This window comes from Pongo abelii, chromosome 9, assembly GCF_028885655.2.
Source record: "Pongo abelii isolate AG06213 chromosome 9, NHGRI_mPonAbe1-v2.0_pri, whole genome shotgun sequence".
Classification (NCBI taxonomy): Eukaryota; Metazoa; Chordata; class Mammalia; order Primates; family Hominidae; genus Pongo; species Pongo abelii.
This window is the reverse complement of record NC_071994.2, coordinates 116,480,285-116,503,605: the sequence shown is the minus strand read 5'-3', so window position 1 is coordinate 116,503,605 and position 23,321 is coordinate 116,480,285. Positions and strand designations below refer to the sequence as shown.

Sequence of the window (23,321 nt, the reverse complement as noted above, 5' to 3'; positions counted from 1 at the left end):
TTAAAATGGCACAGCCCATCTGGAAGATAGCCCAGAAGTTCTTCAGAAGGTTAAATATGTTACCATATGACCCAATAATTTTACTCCTAGGTATATACCCAAGAAGAATATAAGTATACATCCATACAAATGCTTACACATGAATGTTCATAGCAGAATTATTCATGATAGTCAAAAGGCAACAATCCAAATGTCCATCAGTGATGAAGGGATACATAAAATATGGTATATCCATACAATGGAAAATTATTCAGCAATAAAAAGAAATGAAGAGTTGATACATACTACAACATGGATGAATCTTAAAAACATTATGGTAAATGAAAGAAGCCAGTCACAAAAGGACAAATGTATGATTTCATTTATATAAAATGTCCAGAACAGACAAAGGTATAGAGACAAAAAGTAAACTGGTGATGATCTCGGGCTGGGAGTAGCAATGGGAGAACTGGGGCAGTTGACAGCTAAAGAGAGAGTTTTTTGGGGGGATGATGATGAAATGTTCAAAAATTGATTGTGATGGTTGCACAACTCTGTGATTATACTAAAATCCCATTAAATTGTGTACTATAAAAGGGTGAACTGTATGGTATGTGAATTATATCTCGATAACTCTGTTATCAAAAGATAATAAAGCTCTGCTTCTATCTTCCCGAGCACAGCAGAAAAAAAAAATGAAAGAAGTAGAGTGACATATGAGAGTCAGAGCATCACCATGAACCCTTAGTATCAAATGCCTGGGGCACTCTTTTAGAATCCCCTAGAATTGGGGAAAATCTTGAAAATCAAGAATTGACTCAGAATTCCGTGATCCATTCAAACTGAACTGATTGAGAACTTAGTTCAATGTTTCTAAGAACTAGAGGAATATAAACAAATGAAAGACTATAAACAAGCACAATGGCTACTATAACCTCTCTATTAATTACTGGACACAGTAAGTGGTCAATAAAGTCTTATCAAATTGCACTAAGTAGCTCTGAAGCACTCTTCTTCTGGAAAGCTCCCTGAGAGGCAGCATCAATCATCCCATTTGTATGAAAGGATAGCCAAGCACCAGCAGCGGTGGCTTTTCCAGGGTTCCATCAGCCACCAATAATAAAGCCAGTACTACACATAGGATTGTCCATGATCAAAACTGTACCAGGGCACTGCAACACTCTTTACAACGAACCTCATGAGATATTTACATGGACAAGCCAATTGTGGGGTCAATGTTGCAACTCACAGGGAATCCAAGTATCCAACCCAAGTGAGGAGGGAGTAGGCAACAGGCAGCAAATGAATTGAAATCATGCCGCTCTTGGCTCCCATAGCAAGGAAGCTGTGAGTGGTGCTTTCATTAACTCATGTTCTGTACTAATTAGAGAAGACGACTCTTTGAGCTATCTGTTCTGTAAAGCATCATCCTTTCCTCCAGGGTCTCAGGTTTCATTTGAAAATTAGAGGATGTGAGGAGGAAGCTGGCATCATTCTAGACAGCTGTGGCCATGATTTCACGGCACTATTATTCAGGATACATGCAGACTCTGAAGAAGTCTTTATGGGTTGCAACAATTTCTCTACACAGCCTTTTACTTTTTTTTCTTTCTCTTAAGGCTTGGATTAAACACCCTATAACTTCCTCAATCTCTTTTGCTTTTGCACATTTTAAAAAGGAACTACTTTTTCCAAACAGCAATTAAACTCCAGATTTATCTAAATTATACCGGCAATCTATTGATCATAACATTAACTCCAGGGGAAAAACAAAGAAATGAAAGGTTAGGTTTTCTCTCTAACAAGCAACACTCAATTTACAGGGCCCTTAGTAAGTGTTTTCTGACACTGCATGCATACAGAGGAAGCATTTTAAAAATAGTCAATGGTTCAAATGGTTTGTAACACCAGGGAGCACATTGTCCATTTTTTGGTCTCTGCATAAGCTTTCTCCTTGGGAAGGCTGAGAGGAATCACTCCCTCAAACCTTTTCATTACATTTCCTTATATTTATCCACATTCATTCTTAATGTGATTCTTCAGAACTAATCAAAGTGCTGCTTAAAAATGAGTGCAGTGAAAATATAACTAATTTAGATGAATCAAAGTATAGACAGTCTGAATTAGATATGTCTGAATTATATAACCTTTTTAAAGCAATTCAATTTTGTTGCTTTCAAATAACTTCAGAGTAACACAACTGAACAAGCATCAGTAGGCAGATGTTTTTAGAGACCAAATTTGGTAATAAATAAGAAGGAACTATAATTATTCTATTAATTGCTTGCATTTAAGCGATGCCTCTGAATTGTCAACAGAAACTTAACTCCCTTAATTGGACTTATTGTGCTTTTAATGTTATGTAACTAAAAAAGGATTTATTGAACATCTGCTATAAATAAAGCATTAGGGGAAAAAGTATATGGTAGTTTTTGCCCTCAAAAAGTTTATAATCTTGTACGGGTAATGCAGTGTACTGCTAAATCAACCTCTGGCCATTGTTTTTACCGATTCACTTCCTTATAACAAGTTTTCTCCAAAATTGGGATAGTTTAAATGACACTTCAACTCTAGTGTAACATATCCAAATTGCTAAACTAGTGAGATTATACTGCTTGGATTTATTTATCATTAAGTCACTGTCACTCCCCAGATGTTTCGGCCTCCGAATGTCCTGTTTCTTGCTTCCAGTCCTCTTCCTCAACATCCCAGAGCCAGACATTCCTAATCTCGAGTTAGGGAAATTGGAGCTGATGAGGACTCTGCTGCAGCCTCTCCCTCTTGCAAATGACAAGGCATCAAGTCCACCTCACACAAGTCCTGCTGACATATTCTGACCATGAGGTAATCATGTCCATGAATCTGCCAATTTTTCAGGCCTGTCCAGCAGAGAACTCTACCACACAAAAACTAAACTACTTTTCAAAGATAAGGTCACAGGTGATGGTTTTGTTTCAGTTGAGAGCTATCAGCCTATCCCTTCATTACGTAGTAAATAAACATGTGGGTGGTTTTTACCTGGTGTTTCAGGAAACTGAGCTCATTTGTGACATATACTAACGAATAAAAACTTTCAGAAACCTAAAATTTCCAAGAAATTGGCTCTAGGACCATTAGCTATCCACTTTATCCCTGTCGCAGAATCTTAAAGAGAGACTGATACAATGAATGAGAAACTAACAGGAGGGCATCCCCTAGGAGTTAAGACTAGTACCAAAAAAGGCGGCTGAAGAAATCTGTTGATAGCAGAATTCTAAGGTCCCATAGGTCATTTCATTCCACTAGTTTTCTCCTTTATCCACAGGGACAAGTACATGGTCACCATCAGTGATATGATGGAGCTGACTTATACTATGGAGAGAGCTGATAATGGACAGCTCTTCCCAAGTCCTCCTGCAGTGATTTCAAATTAGATCATGGTGAGAATATTTGCATCATGGAAACTGGTAAATGCTATGTATAAGTCAGCTCCTCCCACACCCAAAACAAGAGCCAGTTCTTATAAACATTTCCCAGCCCAACATCTAGTCTCATCTTTGTTTTCCCAGGTTTAGTGGCAACTATTCCCTGAGAAAGCCCCATGGACACATCCTTGCCTCACTGACCTGGGCTCGGTTGGTGTACAGCACTTTCATGTCCTTCAGCTTCTCCAAACCCTCACTGTAGCAAAGGATAGCTGTTTCATAATTGCCTTCAGCAAATGCTTCATTCCCTTTTTCTTTTAGGGCTATGGGAATATAAGTTACACAGGCGAGCTCTCACCACACATCAGAAAATCTCTCAGACTTTATTCCCCCGATTTTCCAATTCTACTTTTAAGGTCTTCACTTCTATCGATCCTAAAGGGACTTGACACTTGTTTTTCTCTGCAGATATTTCAGGACCAGCTTCTTCAAGTATTTTTTTTTCTCCAAATCCACCCATGTCTTCTAAGTAGATTCTCAGAAAAAGTAAATGTTTCTGCATCGAGGCTCAGAACCATACTAAGCTTGCCACAGAGACCAAATCTGTGCATTCAGTGTCTCATAAAGAGGGTCAAATAATTTTCCCAACAAATATGGAATCATTCAGACCTGCAGCACACACAGCCCTGGGTGGTATAAAATAAATGTGAAAACATTCTTCTATCATATGTATCTCCCCGCAACATACACAATCCCTTCTCTTCCTTTTCCGTGATGTCTCCTCTCTTTTCCCACAGCTGTTTTATTTTTCTTTTCCACTTCTTCATCTATGCCTTAGGCTAGCCAGTGGCAGCTCACTCTCACCCTCCACTACTTCCTGAGCACTGTTTAGTATGATTCACTTTGCTCTGCTAAGTGCACAGGGATGCTTTGGAAAGAGATTTCACTGGAGGTAGGTATGTCCTACCCTCTGCTTGTTGCAGCAGGAACAGAGAACAGACCACCAATTAGTTCCTTCTGGCCAGGTCCCATTGCCTCAAGCCCATCACAAACCTCACCACTGGGAATCTAGATGTCCTCAAATGTCAGCATACAGGATTTCGTGTGCTCCTTCTAGCACAAATCATCCCAGCCATTGAAAAGTAAGGACTGACAATTACCATCCGCCAAGACTTTGTTTTCCCTTCTTCTCTTGGCTCGTTCCTTTGCATCCTTCTCCACAGATGCCAAGAAGGCCTCTGACAGCAGGGTAATTTCAGATATTAAAAAGAAAAATCCAAATACTATAATCAATTCTTTAGCTCAAATTCAGAAGTGTTACTTTAGAGCCACACGTATGCATATGCACACAGGCGCACACACACACACACACCATTCTGAGGCAACTAAAATGACATTTTCTTAATTTGACATTAAATGGTAATCTGTGTGATGTATTATTATACATGATGGCTATGACTGTGCTTCAAATTTGAATTATGTCTTTTAAAAGAGTTTTTCTTTGAAGAGAGATTTTTTTGTTCCGTTTAGCATAATGAGCTTCTGAGCTGAGCAACAGAGAAACTATCTGGATCCCTTGAACAGGGTAAATTGGATGATACAGAATAACTGAATTGAGTTTACAAAAGGTTGACCAAGAGAAAATAAAGAAAAACCTCTCAGGGACATTCCCGCTGATCACTAGTAACAGAATGGGATGATCAGTAGGTTTTTGTTCACATGTTGTTTGTAAGCTCAAAGTCAATAATTTAAGGGTCTGGGAGCTACAATCAATCAAAACTGGTCCTCTATAAAGAATGCAAATTGGGAAGAGAGATGCTGTCCTTACCTGAGTTTATTTCTTCTGCACTCTGTAGATGTAGGTTATCATAAAAACAAAGAAACAAATTTCAAAAACCACTCTCTAATTTATATGTATATAAACCAAGAAGGCAAATCAATTACAAACAAGAGGTCATTTCTTCTAACCATCAAAACTGAAGGGCTCAGAATTCATGAGGCTTGCTTTAAATCAGGAGATCTGATTATGGGCACAACTGCTATGGGACCCAGTCTGCAAAATAAGGCTGCCCAGGTCAAGGGACCTCAGCTGTGGCTTATGAATTGGAAATAAGTTAGAATACATTACCTTAAAAGTACAGCTTAAATATATCACACAAGCTCAGGGGGTGGAGAGGCGAAATTTTCATTAAAATAGATCCAAAGGGTTGTTTAAAGATAACCCAGAAAGATCAAAGGAAAAAAAATCAAATTTCATACTTTCTTATAAAAAATAAATCTAATGAATCTAAGAAACAAAAGACCATTTCAGCCTTGCTGGACAGTTTGAGATTAAACTACTGCCTAGGTGTAGGTCTTCTCACTGTATGTACTTATATAACTTCTCAATAGAAAAAGAAACCTTCATAGCAGTTTGTGGAGGACTGATCATAGTCTTGTTCAAGGTGGTCCTGCATTCATCCTCCTCCTGGTCTTCCTCCATAAGCAGTAGTCTCTTTTCTGTCTCCAGGACAGCTTTCTGTTGCACAACTGGGTCATCAGAATTCATCTCCTGAATTAAATTGGCTAGAGAAGAAATCAGATGTGACTTAATCAAACAAGATATTCAAAAGACTCTATTCACTAGAAAGGATGGTGCATAAAATGCATGGGAAAGATCTTAAAGAAAAAAAAATAGAGCAATAGAAAGCAAAATAGAGCAAGCAGAACCAATGAGAAAAAATTAACAATAGCTTTTTTGTTTTTTTTTTTTTTTTGCCTAGAAAAAGCTGCAGGTGAATATAGCTATTAGCTTTAAGGAACAGAGTTTTAAGCCATTATTCAATTCAACAATAATTTATGGAGCACTCATTATGAGTTAGATATTATGCTCATGCTATAGATAACAATGATGAATAAAAAAAGATCTTTTTGAAGAGTTTATGAACTTGTGTGGGAGACAAACATGTAAGTATAGGCAGCTCCGAAATCACAAAACAACAGCCCTTAACCCTATCCTCACCTGTCTTCACTTTACTGCTTATCCAGCTTAGATTCCATGGTCAATCACTCAGCAGCCATCCTGCCCATATACTCAACTCACTTGCCCTGCTATCCCACCTAACAGATAAAATTCCAGCTTTACATAATTCCAATTACCCAATTCTCTCAGTCTGCATTAGGAATGCTAAGTACTGAGGGAGACAGATGCCTGGGGGACTGGTCCAAACTCAACTGGACCTTCAGTGATGCCCAGCAATCCTTGTTATCCTAGGCAAGATATCCTGTCATTCCCCCAATGACTTTTAACAGTTTGCAATCTAAACCTGACCATCTCAAAAAGATGACCTTATTTATCAATTCATAGAGGAAAGAGATGCCATCAATTTCCTGCCATTAAAACTACAAAACTGCCTATACCTACATCCATCCTTCCTTCCTACCAGGAAAAGGTGCCCATTCTTCTGTGAGGTTAGTCCCTTATCCTGGGCTCAGGATTCCATCGTCATATTTTCATAATCAGGAACCCTGCATCACCAATTAATAATCCTATTGCACAATATTTTCAACCTATTCCATTAGACCAGCTTCCTACTAAACGTGTTTATGTACTTTAAATCTCTCCTAATGCTCTGTCTCCTCCCCTTCACAATGAAATTTCTGAATTCATTTTCCTGTTCCAATTTCTTCATTTCCCACTGACTCTTCAAGGAAATTTGAAATTTTTAATTGTACAATATTTCAAGCATACAGAAAGTAATATAACATTTTTGTTTCTATGCCATTTATAAGTTAATGGTATCTTTTCTCCAGCATGCTTTAATACTTAGTATTTGTATCATTTAGATTTTGCTGCATCACACACCATGTCAAAACTTAGTGGTTTGAAACAAACCACCGTTTTTGTGGCTTAGTTTACAATTCTCTATGTCAACAATTCGAGCTGGATTCAGCTGGCCAGTTCTTCTGGTTTCAGCTGGACTCACACATATATCTATGGTCAACTGTCAGTCATTTAAGTGGCTCTGCTTTATAAAGTCTGCTGGCTGTTGGCTTGAGAAATGCGAGCAACCAGGGGAAGTGTGTCTTACCTTCTCATGAGTGGTATGAGTGCAAGCCCCAATTCAAATGCACTTTTCAAGCCTCTGCTTGTGTCATGTTTGCAAACATCCTTTTGGCTAAAGCAAGGTACATGGCCAACCCAGATTCAAGGGGTAGAGAAATAGGCTCCACTCTTGATGGGAAGAAAGGAATCTGTAACCATTCTTGCAATCTATCAGAATATTTGTGTATGTAATATTTAAACAATTTTTTTAAAATAGTTGTATAAAATGTGCATTCATTTGCAACCTACTTTTTTCTCTTAAGATGCTTTAGAGATGTGTTCTTGATACACATGGTTCCAGTTGATTCATTTAAACCATTATATATACCATAGTTAATCCATTCTCTTATTGATAGCCAGGTGGTTTTTAATTTTAGTTTTTTCTAAAGTAAGTAAATGCTGAATTGAATACCTGTATGTACATATTTCCTTGTGCACATATGTCACATATCCTTCAGGATATGGCTGTACCAATTTTTACTCCTACAAAAGAGTACAAGAGGGAGTTCCCATTCTTCTACATTCTTATCATCACTTGCTAGGTTAAACTTTTTAATTGTTGTCAATATAATGGATGGGAATGGTATCTCATTAACGTTTTAATTTGCATTTTGCTGAATTTGATTGGAATTGAGCATCTTCTTATTGATTTGCACCCATTTGGATTTCTACGAAGAGCCTATTCCTATCCTTGGCCAATTTTCTATTGGGTCATTGTCTCTTTCTTATTAGTTAACATAATTTCTTTTTAAAAAAATTCTTTTTTTTTAAGAGATGGTCTTGCTATGTTGTCCAGGCTGGATTTGAAGTCCTGGACTCAAGCGATCCTCCTGCTTCAGCTTCCTGAGTAGCAAAGACTACAGGCACATACCACCATGCCTGGTTGATTTGATTGTGAAACAGGGGAGTTCTCTGATCCCCCTCACAGGACATGCGACAGGGGTGTGGCTTGCTTGTTCAGTCACCACCACTGCTCAAACCCCTGAGGGGAGGCGGGGAACGCAGACGGACAAGTGCAGGAGCCCAATTGGGCACGTGTTACAGTGTGTCCTTTTAGCCCTGCTATCTGCAGACGACTTGAGTGTTAATCAGCTTGACAGACCTCTGCCTTTTCACAAGGGCAGATGGAAGTGACAGCTTTCTGTATCCCGAGCTCTTGCCCAGCGTCCCCTCTTGCCCAGCATCCCTGGAAGAATCAGGTCACACACAGGATTAAAGGATGAATGTGGGGTTTTACTGAGTGGTGGAGGTGGCTTTCAGTGGGATGGATGGGGAGCTGGAAGGGGGGATGGAGGGGAAAGATGATCTTCCCCTGGATCCTGGCCATCCAGTGGCCAAACTCCCCTCTGGCTGCTCCCAGCCAAACTCCTCTCAGCGTTCAGACATTCCTCCTCTTTTCTCTGCTGTGTCGTTCTGCCATTTGTCTGCTTGTGTCCTTATCTCCACACCTGCTCGTCTGCTTCTGGAGCCTGGGGTTCAGGGTTTATATGGGCACAGGATAGGGGAGCATGGCAGGCAGGCCAAAGGGCAACTTTTTGGGCACAAAAACAGAAATGCCTGTTTCTGCTTAGTGCTGCAGATCTCCAGGCTTGAGGGTGGGGTCTTTGCCAGAGAACCACCCTCTTCTATCCACTATTCCCCTGTCTCCTATCAGTTGTATATTCTGGACTGGTTACATATATTTCCAAACATCTTCCCCTTGGGTATGCTTTGTCTTTTCATTTGTTTTTATGGAATATTTTGTTGAAGAGATTTTCTTTTTAATTTTAATGTGTTAAATATACCATCTTTTCCTTTATAATTTAGGCCTTTTGTGTCAGTAAGGTTATAAATATACTCTCTTATGGTGTCTTATAGAAGTTTTAAAGTTTTTTTCTTACTAAGGTATGTAATTCACCTAGAGTTGACTTTCATGTAAGGCAGGAGCATTATTTGTTGAGAAGTCACTGCCAGCAATGTGTCTCATCATCCCTGTTATGTGTGCAAATCTGCTCCAGGCTCTTCATTCCTTTCCCCTGATTGTCTTTTCCAGCACCAAAACCTCCATGCATTGATTACTATGGCTTTATAATAAATTTTGAATGTCAGGTAGAGAAAGTTGTCTTGCTTTTTTTTTTTTTTCCTGCAGAGTTTTCTTGGCTCTTCTTGGTCCTTTGCTCTTCCATGTAAACTTTGGAATCAACTTGCTGAATTTTAGTACATACTACTTTGGGGGTTTTGATCTAAATTGTATTTACTGTATAGGACATTTTAAAAATTGACGTCTTTACCAAATAAGTCTTCCTAGGATTAAATACTTCTCCATTTATTTAGCTCTTCTTTCATGTCTTCTAATTAACTTTTTTTTTTTATTAACTCAACTGCACACTTTATTCTAATTTAATTGTTTTTCTCCCTAATGCCCTTTTTCTATTCCAGGATCGCATCCAGGACACTATATGACATTTAGTCATGTCTCCTTAGGCTTCTCTAGGCTGCGACAATTTCTCACCCTTTCCTTATTTTGATGACCTTGACAGTTTTGAGTAGTACTGATCAGGTATTTCATAGAATACCTTGCAATTTGGGTTTATCTGGTATTTTTCTCACGGTTAGACTAGGGTTACAGGATTTGGGGAAAAAGACCATGGCACATTATGGCGTATCAAGGATGCATGTCATCAGTGTGATTTATCAGGAGGTTAACCTTGATCATCTGTCTGAAACTGTGTTTGCCAACCTTTTCCACTGTAAAGTTACCTTCTTCCCTCCCTTTCCATACTGTACTCTTTGGAAGCAAGTCACTAAATGTAACTCACATTTAAGGGGTAGAGATGCTCCACCTCCTTGAGGGAAGAGTCACTACATAAATTAGATGGAATTGATTTACTACTCTCAGGGTAAACACAAATTCCTTACCATGGTTTCCAAGGTCTTTCCTAATCTGGCCCCTCCATATTCAGATGGGACTCTTCTCTCCTTGATCTCTTCTTTCCAGCCATATGGAGCTTTTTATTCTTTTAGTTCCTCAAAAGCAACACACTCTTTCTTCACTCTTAGCTTTCCTACCTCCTTACTTCCCACCCAGAATACTCCCCTGTCATCTCCCCAGTGACCAACTCCTACTCACTCTTCACATTTTGCCTAAATCTCGCTTCTTCAGGAAAACTTTATTTAATTTCTGTTACGGACTAAATTGCATCCCCCCAAAAATTCACATGTTGAAGCTATAACTCCTGGTATGACTGTATTTGTAGATAGGGCCTTTAAAGAAGCAACTAATTATTGCCCTAATTCAGTATGACTAGTGTCCTTGTAATAAGAGAAACACCAAATATATGCACGCACAGAGAGTTGACCACGTGAGGGCACAGCGGGAAGATGCCCATCTGCAAGCCAAGGAGAGGGGCCTCAGAAGAAACCAAACCTGCTCACACCCTGGTCTTATATTTCTAAACTCCAGAACTCTAAGAAAATAAAGTTTTGTCATTTAAGCCAGCCAGCCTATTTTGTTCCAGCAGCCCTAGCTGACTAATACAACCTCCCAAAGCTGGGTTAGATGCCTACACTTTATAATTCTCTGTGTCTCATATTGCACACTTGAAATTACTGTTTAATATCTGTTTTCTCCACTAGACTATTGATACCATGAAAAGAATAATTCTTTGACTGTATTCTCTAGCTCTTACCAACATTCAACACATAGCAAGAGCCCAAGAAGTAAATGTACAGAATCTATATACATGTGGCTACATAAATTTAAATTAATTGAAACAAGCCACATTTCAAACCTGGGCTGCAGCCACAAACACACAGAACCCTAAGCACTAGACCACACAGTGGAGTTATAAGCCACATTTCAAATGCTCACTAATCATGTGGCTAGTGGCTACCATAGTGGACAGTGAGGATTATGGAACATTTTCATCATCACAGAAAGCTCTATTGGACAGCGCTGGTATAAATGATACCTGAATGAACTTTGAGTATGCATAAAAGTTAGCTGGGTTAAAAAAAAGATGAAGAGGCAGTGGGAATGGCAAAGACCCAGTGCAGAGTGTGAAATGCAGCGTATGTGTGGGAAAGTATCAGCAGTTTATTGCTGCTCAAGTGTGAGGTAGGGAGATATGAGAGAGGTAAGGACAAGGTCATGGGAGGACTTAAGTCCTGATGAGAGCTTGGGATTTATTATGACTGCAAAAGGAATCCAAGCAGAGAAGTGTCTGGGTCAGATTTGCATTTTAGATACATTACTCTGTGGGAAGTATAAGCCTGGAGACAGGAAAAACAATCAGGGCTTGTTGAAATAGTCTGGGTGAGAGGAACCAGAACAAAGGGAGGGTTGGAGAGGATGGCTCTCCAACCAAACTAGATGGCTAACTGGATGCAGGGTTATGAGTTGGGAGGAGTCCCAGATGACTTGTAAATTTCTGGATGGTGGTGTCACCAACTGAGACCAGGATGAAGGGGAGGGTAGGAGAAGCAGGTTTTATTTGGGAGGGGGAGGGCAAAGGGGAAGGAAAGAGATGATGCCTCAATTTTGGACACATTTGAGTTATTTGTGGGATACAGTAGGTATGACAGTACCATAGAGGCAGAGGCTCAGAAAAGAAGGCTAAGTGTCCATGTAGATGTGGGGGTCATGAGCAAACAAGTAGCAGGTAAAGCTACATGTTTAGACCAGCTGAAGAGAAAGGTGGCAGTGGGCCAAGGCCAGAGCTCCATGCAACAGCATTCAGGGATGAGCATTATACATGTATCATTTATGATGTCACCCAAACTAGTTTTAAAACCACTTTATTCCTTGAACCCATACAATCTGCTAGAAGCAGTAATTTCAGCATATTGCCTGTATTTACCATGTAAGGTCTGTTTGCTTGTTGGTTTGTTTGTTTCTATACTCAAGCAAGCTCCCTGAACAGGGACTGACAGTTTGGAAATTCCCGAATGTGATCTGTGGGATCAGAGTACATATTCTTTGAGATCCAACCTGCCTGAACTTGGGAAAGGACTTTCTTATCTAGAGAGAGAGAAGGGAATGATGATCATAAGCCATCCACATAATTCGATGGATCCTAAAGGAAAGCCATTTGATTTTGCCTCTGAAGCTCTAAAACAGAAATGGCTCTACTCTAAAATGGGAGGAATCTCACACTGATCAATGAGGCTCTTGACCCTTGAAGGGAACAGCTAGGTTCATTGTCAATGGGGAAACAGCAGCTCATTTTGACTGGATTCCACATAGAAGGATACAAAATATGGAAGAAAACCATCAGCCTGAATTCCTATCAGAATGTTAACAGTTTCTCTGATACCAATTAACAGCCAGAAAATACGGCCCTGAGGCTATAACTTGCTTCTCAATACCCTTCTCTTTAATTTCAATTACATTTTTTTCCTAAGAGTTATAAACCTGTCAAGCCACCCAGGAACTTAGAGCAATCATTTCTCTTTATCTACTCCACTTCTTTAAAGCAGAAATTAATTTATGATTTACTAGTACTTACAGATTTCATCCACATTTTTAAGAAATTTCTGCAAATCTTTCTCTTGATCAGCATCCATTGTGAACCGGAATCCCTAAGGGATGCAGCATAATGATGAAATTAATAATAATAAAGCACTAAACAGAACGGTCAGGCTTATTAGCCTTCTAAAACTAAGAGCCAAGTGATTATTTTTATGACAGTTTTGTTTATGTCAATGAATAACAGCAGGGTGATCCCTTTCATTCCAACTGCTGTTTAAGGCCAAGAGGCACTCATTTATGTGCGGCAATGCTTCCAGAAAGCTTCCAGCCCTCCTTCCAGTGCAGAAAACGCTCTGCAAATAGTTCTTCCAAAGCCAACATCAACCCCGGCGATTTAGGGACCTGGCATGGAGATGAGAAGAGAGCAGATGACAGGTTGCCAAGGATAGAGAAATACACTAACACCTGACTTTGATCATGACAGGCTGGTCTAGTCAGAAGCTTAAATGTGGATGTGTGACAGGTAACAAACTTGGGGCAATTTGCATCTAAATGTCCATACTTGTTTAAAATACGTCTTTGGCTTGTTTCTGAAGAGTGAAGAAAGGGTACAAATTGGCTGAAGGGATTAGAACATGATGTTACCATGCTCACCAGCGTCTCTTCTGCTCTAGGTACCTTAGACATTATTTTACAGTTGTTTTTGTGCGAGAAGGCCCCGTGGTGTACCCAGCAGCACTCAGTGGTTCATCCACAGATCATAAAAATCATCGGGAAGATTGTTAAATATACAGCTTCCTCAGCCCTAGCCTGAGATTTCAAGTCAGTAAACCCGGGACAGTGCCCAGCCAGGAATGTAGATTTTAAACACTTTCCAGGTGACTCTGATTTACGGCCAGGTTTCATAGTAGTGTAACACGCTTCTAACATGTAATCTGCCACGAACAAAGTGCGAGTGATTTAATCGAGTCTCAGTGTCCTTATCTCCACCAGTTACAAGCTGCGTGATTCTGGCTAAATTCACAACCTCTCCGAGCCTCAGAGTCCTCACCCCATACTATGGGAACAGTGAGAGAAACTACGAGGACTATTTTGGGGACTGAAGTAAAGCACCAGGCACGCGACGAGACCTCATCGTGAAGCACCCTTACCTATATAAAATAGGCGGTGGGGTTGCGGCTTAACTGAATGATCGCTAGGGTTTCTTCCAGGTCAGATCTTTTCAACTCCCACGGAACAGAGGCCCAGTCCAGTGAATTAATCTGCCCAACGGTATGAGGGTTAGAAGGCAGGCGCACAGGTGCAGGGACAGGAGACAATCTCTGTCTCCCAGGGCATGGATCTCAGGGTCCTCACCGCCTGGCCAGTGCCCCCCCCCCCCCCACCCCGCGAAGGTGAGAGGGCCAGAGCCAGGTGATGGCGAAGCGGCGCCGCGCTCGGTGTTTCACTGGGTAAGGCTGCGGCAGCGGGGACCTGTGCCGGAGCCTGGCGCCGAGCCTGTCCCGGACGCTCGCTGCCCGCCGGGCGCCAAGAGGCCAGGCCGCACGCACTGTTGCCCGGCAACCGCTCCCAGGCGTCGGCCGGTCCCGGGCCCTCCATGCAGGTCCCAGACCGCAGCCAAGACCTTCCCATGCTCTGGGGCCCAAAGCAGGGTCCTCTGCTCGGCTCTGAAGGCCAGTCCAGGACCAGCTCCCAGGGGGGATTCGGGAGGATTCCGGGGTACCCCGCGGCACCGACCTGACTCGCCCAGCTTTGGACAGGAAATGGCGCATGGACCGGCCTGGGCTGGGGCGGGGCCAGGAGCCAGGGGCCCGGGGCGGGGCCAAGGGCGGGGCCAGGAGCTAAGGGCCCGGGGCGGGACCAAGGACGGGGTCAAAGGCCAGGGGGCGGGACCGGGGGCGGGCATGGACCGGCGATCAGATTCGCCACCCCAGAGCTCTAGCTCTGGAGCGCGCCATGGTCAAGGCCAAAGCCGAGGTTGGGATGCCCGATGCCTGTCGCGGGGAGACGGAGGAAGCAAAGTGCTGGTCTCTAAAGTAGCGCCTGCTGCTCACCTTTTTTCTACTGAAGAAGGGGTGTCTCACTCCCATTAGCTTAATATCCTTGCCCAAAATGTAAAGTCTCCAGTGTACTTGTGAATCCGGTTTTGTTTATTGATAAATGTGTGAGTTAGAAGACTCACACATTTATCCTTTGGAAAGTTATTTGAGTAATCTTTTTAATCCTCAGTTTTCTCACCTATGAAATAGAGAAATGGCACTTTCTCATAAGGTTTATGGTTAAAGTGCTGTAACTGCCAAATAGGTTCACCTTGCTCACTCCCTAGACAGAGTCGGTTTATCAAGACAGGGGAATTGCAATAGAGAAAGAGTAATTCACACAGAGCTGGCTGTGAGGGAGACCGGAGTTTTATTATTACTCAAATCAGTCTCCCTAGCTTTCAGGGATCAGAGTTTTTAAGGATAATTTGGTGGGTAGGGGTCAGTGAGTCGGGAGTGCTGATTGGTAGGATAGGAGATGAAATCACAGGGAATCAAAGCTGTCCTCTTGTGCTGAGTCAGTTCCCAGGTGGGGGCCATAAGACCAGATGAGCCAGTTTATCCATCTGGGTGGTGCCAGCTGATCCATCGAGTGCAGTGTCTGCGAAATATCTTAAGCACTGATCTTAGGTTTTACAATAGTTGATGTTATCCCCAGGAGCAATTTGAGGTTTAGAATCTTGCAGCCTCTATCTGCATGACTCCTAAACCATAATTTCTAATTTTGTGGCTAATTTGTTAGTCCTGAAAAGGCAGTCTAGTCCCCAGGCAAGAAGGGAGTTTGTTTGGGAAAGGACTGGTATTGCCTTTGTTTCAAAGCTAAACTATAAACTCAGTTTCTCCCAAAGTTAGTTTAGCCTATGCCTAGGAATGAACAAAGACAGCTTGGAGATGAGAAGCAGGATGGAGTCGGTTAGGTCAGATCCCTTTCACCCTTTCAGTTATAATTTTGCAATGGTGGTTTCAGTGCCTGGTACCTAGTCAGTAGGAACAGGTGGCAGGTGACATCCGGGGAATCATAGTAGGATTTAGAGCAGAATGAGCTAATGAGCACATTCATTCATGCCCCAAATACATGCACACAGCCCTAAATAAATTTCAGTCTGTTTTTCTAAACAAAATCTCAGAGTATTATGTGCAGGGTTACCAATGGAAAAAAAGCAGGTTTAGGGGAAACTTGAGCTTAAGTTCATGGTCAGAAACACCTGGAACTTCTTGTCAAATGAGTGCTTTATGGAAACCTATTTGGTAGGGAACAAGGAGCCCCTAGAGATGGAATTTGCCAGAGGGGAGAGGGATCCAGGAATGGCCAGCTAGCTCTAGTGTTGATTCCAAGTACAAGTACAGCCTGTTGACTCTCTGTGGCCTAGGCCCCATAGGATGCGTGCCTGTGTCCTGTCGAGAACAGAAGAGCTGTTTGACTGAAGTCTCTATGATGCATTGGTACACATACCATCCTGCTTGGGTACCCCTCTAATGCAGTATAACACAAAGGGGCCAGGGATGTTCTGCTCCTCTTGGCAGCTGAATGGGTACAGCATCAGCAGAGTGAGTCTTCTGGCTCATCAGCTGCAGCAGGAGACCTGGGGGTCCCAGCAGGACATGGTCACAGTGGCTGTCCCAAGGGAATGAGGTGCCTCAGGAGAAGTAGCAGACAGTGTAGGTGCCTGGCAGGAGCAAGGACGTTGATGAGCACAGGCCAGGCACACCATAGGGATCCTCAGAAAGATATGGGGTACTTCACAGTGACCTTCCAGTCTGTGGGAATTGATGGAGACAAGAACCAGTGATGTTTTGGTTATCACCATTAGTATCATCCCATTTTCCTCTTAGGCCCGTGAGGCCTTGAACACACGAAGGCTATATGCCTATGGTCCCCAACCTGAGGGTGTTTCTTATCACTTTGAGGCCGATAGTTCCAAATCACTTACTTCCTATCCTGCTACTCTTTTCACTAAACACCTTTCCTAGGTTCCAGAGGTATCTGCCCACATAACCATTCACTCACACATTCATTCAGCAAATGTGAGTGGTCTATAGTGTGCTAGATGCAGCGGAAGGCCTCTGGGGTGCACTTGACAAATATTCATCACATGCTAAGTGGTTAAGAGCTGAGGCTCTGGAGCTATTTTGCTGGGTTCAAATCTCACATCTCCACCTATTAGCATTCATTAAAATGTCTTTAAGCACCTACCATGCACCTTCTATTGTGCTAGGTACTGGGGATCAGATTCCTCCTCTTTTATTACTAACACTACTGAAACCTTCCTTACAAAACTTTATAAAATTAATCAGGGAAGCAGGGAAGGGGAGAAATAAAATAAGCCCAGCTTGCAGCACATTCAGCATGAACCACGAGATCAGCTTGTTCTCTGGCCTGCTTCTTCATAATTGTTTAGTGTTTGTTATCTCAGAATCACATAGACCCAGTTACAAGATTATAGTTCCCCTTAACTGCTCTATAGTTAACAACTTGAACATAAAACGTTACGTTTTCCACTTGGAATATTCTTTCAGGTCCTGCATACCAGTGAAATTACTCATGTCAGCTGTTGTGAAGGACCCATTAACACCAGCTAGTCTGAGGGCCCCACTGTGACCCTGTGCTGCTGGCCCCCCCAGGTCTCCTACTGTAGCTGACCAGAGAAGTTGACTCACCAAAGAATGCAGTTTCCAAATCCTGATACTTTCATCCCCCTTATCCCACCAATGGACAACCCCAGTTTTCTAGCCCCTCGCTCTCCATGATCTCCTTAAAATCCCCAGCCTAGCACTCCACCGGGAGACAGATTTGAGGGGCTCCTCCTCATTCCAGCTCTCCTCCCCCTCACTTGGTGCCCTGTGATCTGATTCTTTCTGTGCTGCACATCCTTCTATCTCAATGTAACTGGTCTGTTATACACAGTGGGCATACAGTCTGTTGGTTCTATGCATCTGCTACTGCTACTGCTAGATGTGTGACCTTAAGCAAGTTACTTCATCCCTGTGGGCCTTAGTTTCATCATCTGTAAAATCGGGTTGTTAAATGATTCTCTATCCCATAGGGTTTCTGTGAGAGGTACATGAGTTAATACAGGCCATGTGCTTAGAACAATGCCTGGAGCATTATCAATACCTAGTAAGTATTATTAACTATTACTACTACCATGATTCGTATATGTTAGACCAGGTCCTCTGAACCTTGATTGTGTTTAGAAATTGCCTGGGGATCTTGTTTAAACAGGATAGGGGCTGAGATCTGCAGTGACATCCCTTTATGGACTGTGGCCACACTGAGTAGCAAAGTGCAGACACTTCATTAAATGCTGGGATGCAGCAAAGCACCAGTGGTACCTAGTCACCAGACTCAAGGAGCTTATCACCCAAGGGGAATAAGGGTCAATAAACAAAATCATCATGTAAATTCTCATTGTGATAAGTGCTGTAAGAAGTAAAGGGTGAAAAGCAAAGGTAGCACAGAGTGCCATGAAAGTCTAGTCTCAAACACTGGAAGTCTTCCCTGATGATGTGGTGTTTAAGAAGAGACTTGGGGGGTGAGTGGGCATTGGACAGTTAAAGAGAGAGGTGGAGAAAGAGCGAATGGCATGGGCAGTCAGGAAGGAGCCTGGTATGGAGGAGGAACCAGCAGAACGCCAAGTTTTTCTGTTGCATGGAGAACAAAAGGTAAGCAGTGCAAGATGAAGCAAGGGCCAGATCACATTAGGCCTTTGAAAGCCATGTAAAGGTTTTTGGTCTTTGTCCTAAGCACCATGGGCAGCCTTCCAGGGATTTTAGCAGAAAAGTGACATGCTCAGATTTTTATTTTTTCTTAGAAAGTTATTTTGACTGCAATGCAGAGAATGATCTGGAAAGAGGTGAGAGGGACACTGGTTAGGAGTTTGTTGTGGGTACTGGTGGTAGGAATAGAGATGAATTTGAGATGTATTTTCGAGGGAGGATTGACAGCAGGAAAGTATCAATAATGACATTAGGTTTCCAGCTTGACCAGATTAAGATTCTCCATTGGCTGAGCTAGAGAATATTAGAGAATAATGTTTGGAGAAAAGATGAGTTCAGATTTGTGATATCCGGTCCAAAATGCCTATGAGTTATCCAAGTATAGATGTGGAGTAAATTGATAATTGTCCCTTAATATTTGTTCTCCTCTTCTTCAGATCTACCAATTTTTAGCAAGGCCCAAGACACCTAGAATAGACTGTGTTTCCCAGCTTTCCTTGTGTAATACACAATCAAGTTCTGACCAATTAGATATAAGCAGAGGTGGTGGTGCTACTTCTGGGAAGTGTCCCCAAAAGGATGCCCTTTTCCTTGCTGATTGGAATGGGGACCCAATGGCTGGAGCTGGGCCAGCCATTTTGGACCATGTTACGGAAGCATCGTGTTGAGGATCTAGAAGGAGACGGGGTCCTGAGATCATGGAGCTGCCTCATGGGCTTTGGACTGCCCAACTTCATATTTCTATATGAGCAAGACATTGAACGCCAAGAGATACTTCAGTTGCTGGAAATATAATGACTTTTATTGAAGATTCTGCTATCTTGGGTTTTCTGTCACTCCCAGTCAAACCTAATGTTAACTGACATGGAAAGCACTCTTCATTCATTTATTCATTCATTCAACTAACACTCTCTTAATATTTATATCTAATTTTTCATCATAAGTCCATACAATAATGTTATACTAGCACAATAGAAATGTTAATATTTTAAAATGAAGCACAATAATGTTATACTAGCATAATAGAAATGTTGATATTTTAAAATGAAACACATATTAATTTTTAAATGCATCTCATCCAATAAACTTTAAGCATTGGAGCAATTTGATACTGAGATCATGAAATTAAGAAGGTTATGTTATTCTTTTTTCTCTTTGAAGTCATTTTTCCATTTTATATCTCCCCATACACACTTGGAATACTATCCTATTATGGGATTTTCTTTTTTTTTTTTTTTGAGATGGAGTCTTGCTCTGTCACCCAGGCTGAAGTGCAGTGGCATGATCTTGGCTCACTGCAACTTCCACCTCCTGAGTTCAAGCAATTCTCCTGCCTTAGCCTCCTGAGTAGCTGGGATTACAGGTGTCTGCCACTGCACCCAGCTAATTTTTGCATTTTTAGTAGAGATGGGGTTTCACCACGTTGGTCATGGTTGGTCAGGCTGGTCTTGGACTCCTGACCTCAGGTGATCCACCTGCCTCAGCCTCCCAGAGTGCTGGGATTACAGACGTGAGCCACTGCACTCAACCTTATGGGATCTATTTTCATGCTTGCATCTCTTTTACTGATAATCTCATCAACTTCTCTGCCACAGAAATATCAACAAAAGTTGTTGGAGTGTTTGTTGTGACCAAATATCATACTATGAGCCAGAGGCACAGCCTCTGTCCTCAAGGATCCCACAATCCAATGAGGAAGACAGATGCATAAACAGATTATTATATTAATAGAACAGTATGATAAGGGCAGTGAAGGTCTAGTGCCTAAGGAAGAGGGAGGGAGAAGGAAATGCTGTCAGGCAGGTCCGCACAAGAATAGGGATTTCCCTGGTTAATGTGCAGGCTGGGAGTGTGTAGGAGGCTCCAGGCAGAGGGGACAGGACTGGCAAAAGTTTAGAGGCAAGAAACGTTGTGAAAGGCAAGAGTGGTGCAAGATGAGCCCAGAGATGTGGGTAGGGGCAGCTATATCCAGGATGGAAGCCATAGGAAGGGTGTGGAACAGGGACACAACAAGGCAAGAGCCCAGGGATGGAACGATGAGAGTTCCTTGGGCAGGAGGGATGCAAAAGATGGGGGCAGCATGTTTGCTCCTGGTTGAGCTGGAAGCCACAGACATTCGTGGCTTCTTCAGAAGTCACTTCCATCTTGATGACTCCCACATACATCTCTGCGAACCCAAACTTTACTTCAAGTCCCAACACTCTAAATCCAACAGGGTAACTAGACAATGCCTTTCCTGGGAGTAGGGATTTTGCTTTATTTTATCTTTGTATCCCCAGCCCCTGGTGCTTAGTTGGAGCTAAAAAAAGATTTGTTGAATAAGTGAGTTATTCTCTTGCTCTGCTTAGAGGAAGGTTCAAATATGTTATTCTAGATGGAAAAGGAATAAGGGTGTTTATAGTTTCTCTGCCTCAGCCTTCCCAGAGTGTTCCATCCTGGAGGATGAGTGCTGTTACAGTCACAAAATACTTTTCAGGATAAATCTTGTACTTGACAGATTGACCACTTTAACATGTCAAAAGTCCTAGTAAACCCCGGATAGCCACTGGGCTGTCCAGGAAGATTCCAATTTTCCCACTTCCAGGTGCACCGCAGGATCTCACTTCTCTATGGCCTGGTGATTTGCTTTGGCCAATGCGGTGTTGGGAGAAGTGAAACGGGCAGAAGCCTTTAAGAGCCAGTTTGACTCCCCATACATGTCCTTTCCCCCGACCCAGCAACCAGATACTGTCCCTGAGTGAGTTCATGGAGGAAAGGTATCTGTCTACCTTTGATGGATACGTAGAATGAGTGAGCAACAGACCTTTCTTGTTATAATCCATAAAACTTTGGGGCTTGTTTGTTAACGCAGCATAATGTAGCCCATCATGTCTAATACGGCCACTCGGACCACTTGTTCTTCACTTGTTACAATGGCAAAGTCTAGGGACCTGGCATATGAGTATATGTAAATAACAATGGTTGTGATTTACATTGTAAGTGTCAATGTCTATGTATTTTCATATATATTCAAATGCACAGAGGGAAACAGACTTTTAAATTGTTGCTGACTTGCATTTCAAATATATTTCTCCTAGAGAAACTTTATGAATCATATTTTCACAACGACTACTTCCACCTGATCCAAATCCCTTGTGTGGTACTTCAGTTTTACTTTTGTTTTATGTCCTCAATAAAAATGGGAGAACATTTGTTCACAGTAAGTCTGAGACTTGGAGATTGTACAGTAAATCTGAGACTTGGAGATTGTATAAGCGGTCTCCCCTCTCTTTTACTCTGCTCTCTCTTTAGTGTAAACAACTGTCTTTGTTGTCTTTGTCTCTCTTTGTCTTTTCTCATCAACCATACTTTAAAAACTTAGGTGCAGCCAGGTGCGGAGTTTCACTCCTGTAATCCCAGCATTTTGGGAGACTGAGGCAGGCAGATTGCCTGAGCCCAGGAGTTCGAGACCAGCCTGGGCAACATGGGGAAACCCCGTTTCTACTAAAATACAAAAAATTAGCCAGGCACGCCTGTAGTCCCAGCTACTTGGGAGGCTGAGTTTCAACACAAGAGGCAGAGGTTGCAGTGAGCCGAGATTGCACCACTGCACTCCAGCCTGGGCAACAGAGCAAGACTCCATCTCCAAAAATCAAAAATAAATAAAAGTTTAAGAGAGATATTTTTATTTTCTTCTGAGGACATGAGGAGTAAAGAGATCTCACCTTTGCCTGCTGAGAGTGATTGGTGTAGACAAAGTCAACCTGAATCCAGGAACCAAACTACAAACATGGCCCATTAGACAAAGACCCCTCACCGTGGATGCTGGAGCTGCAATTGATTTGATAACTTTGGCTTCAAAATTTAGAGAAGGAGGAAGCTGAATGAATTTAACACTTTTTCCTCCCTAAAGAGAATTCAAAAGTCACATTTGATTTTTTTTCCAAACCTATGTCCTTTTGAAAAAAAAAAACTAAAAACAAACAAACAAAAAAACAGCATTCTACCATAGGCGTAGAAATAATTTCAGGATCCAGTTAGACTTAGTCTGTGTGACCACAGGGGCCAAGAGCCTGCCTTGAGATTTCTATACTTAATGAAATGACACTACAGTTATTAACAACAACAGTAGTGATAGTAACTAGCCCTCAATGAACTGCTATGTTCCAGGCATTGTGCTCAGTCCTTTACATGCATTATTTAATTTAAAGCTCTTGATAGCCTTACAAGGTCTTATTCCTATTTCAAAGACAAGAAAATGCAGTGATAGAGGTGAAGTGACTTGTCAGAGGCTGAGCCAAGATATGAGCCCTGGTCTGTGTCCCACCAGAGCTCAGGCTACCCCACCGCACCACACTGCCTCAGATGGACTTTCTTGAGAGAGCCCCGTTTTAAACTCCTGCAATCAGTGACCACTCCAGGAGCCTCCGGGCCTCGCTGGGCCTCGTGAATGTAGAAGCCTCCTTATAGACTGCTCCCTCCACTTCACAGGCTGGCCCACCCCTGCAAAGGTGAAGGATACATCTTAACTATAGCCAGAGGGGCATGCCCCCCACTCCATTAAGAAAGGCAGCGTGTCTCCACCAATGTCATCTTTGGATCCTTTCTGGGGATCGTAGGACTTCTCTGCCTGAAAAAGAAAAGCACTGGGCATTCAGTGCCAGGTGGAA

General features: G+C 42.2%; 1 protein-coding gene across 13 annotated transcripts in view; it reads right to left on the bottom strand.

Moving 5' to 3' along the window:
- Positions 1 to 14,724, bottom strand: part of TTC12 (tetratricopeptide repeat domain 12) — a 51,871-nt gene extending 37,147 nt beyond the window's left edge. For 6 of the 13 annotated variants that reach the window (XM_054525092.1, XM_002822490.5, XM_063711380.1 and 3 more), the window contains exons 1-6: positions 14,654 to 14,702; positions 12,954 to 13,026; positions 5,785 to 5,948; positions 5,212 to 5,233; positions 4,544 to 4,621; positions 3,585 to 3,706 (exon numbers count right to left, since the gene is read on the bottom strand). In XM_054525092.1, coding sequence (XP_054381067.1) covers positions 3,585 to 3,706; positions 4,544 to 4,621; positions 5,212 to 5,233; positions 5,785 to 5,948; positions 12,954 to 13,011 — 444 coding nt within the window. In that variant the 5' untranslated portion in view covers positions 13,012 to 13,026; positions 14,654 to 14,702. Of the gene's footprint in view, positions 1 to 3,584; positions 3,707 to 4,543; positions 5,949 to 7,453; positions 7,597 to 12,953; positions 13,033 to 14,067; positions 14,179 to 14,653 lie in introns of those variants that run through there. The other 7 variants (XM_063711378.1, XM_063711379.1, XM_054525097.1 and 4 more) reach the window with 7 other exon arrangements.
- Between the last annotated feature and the right edge of the window lie 8,597 nt (positions 14,725 to 23,321).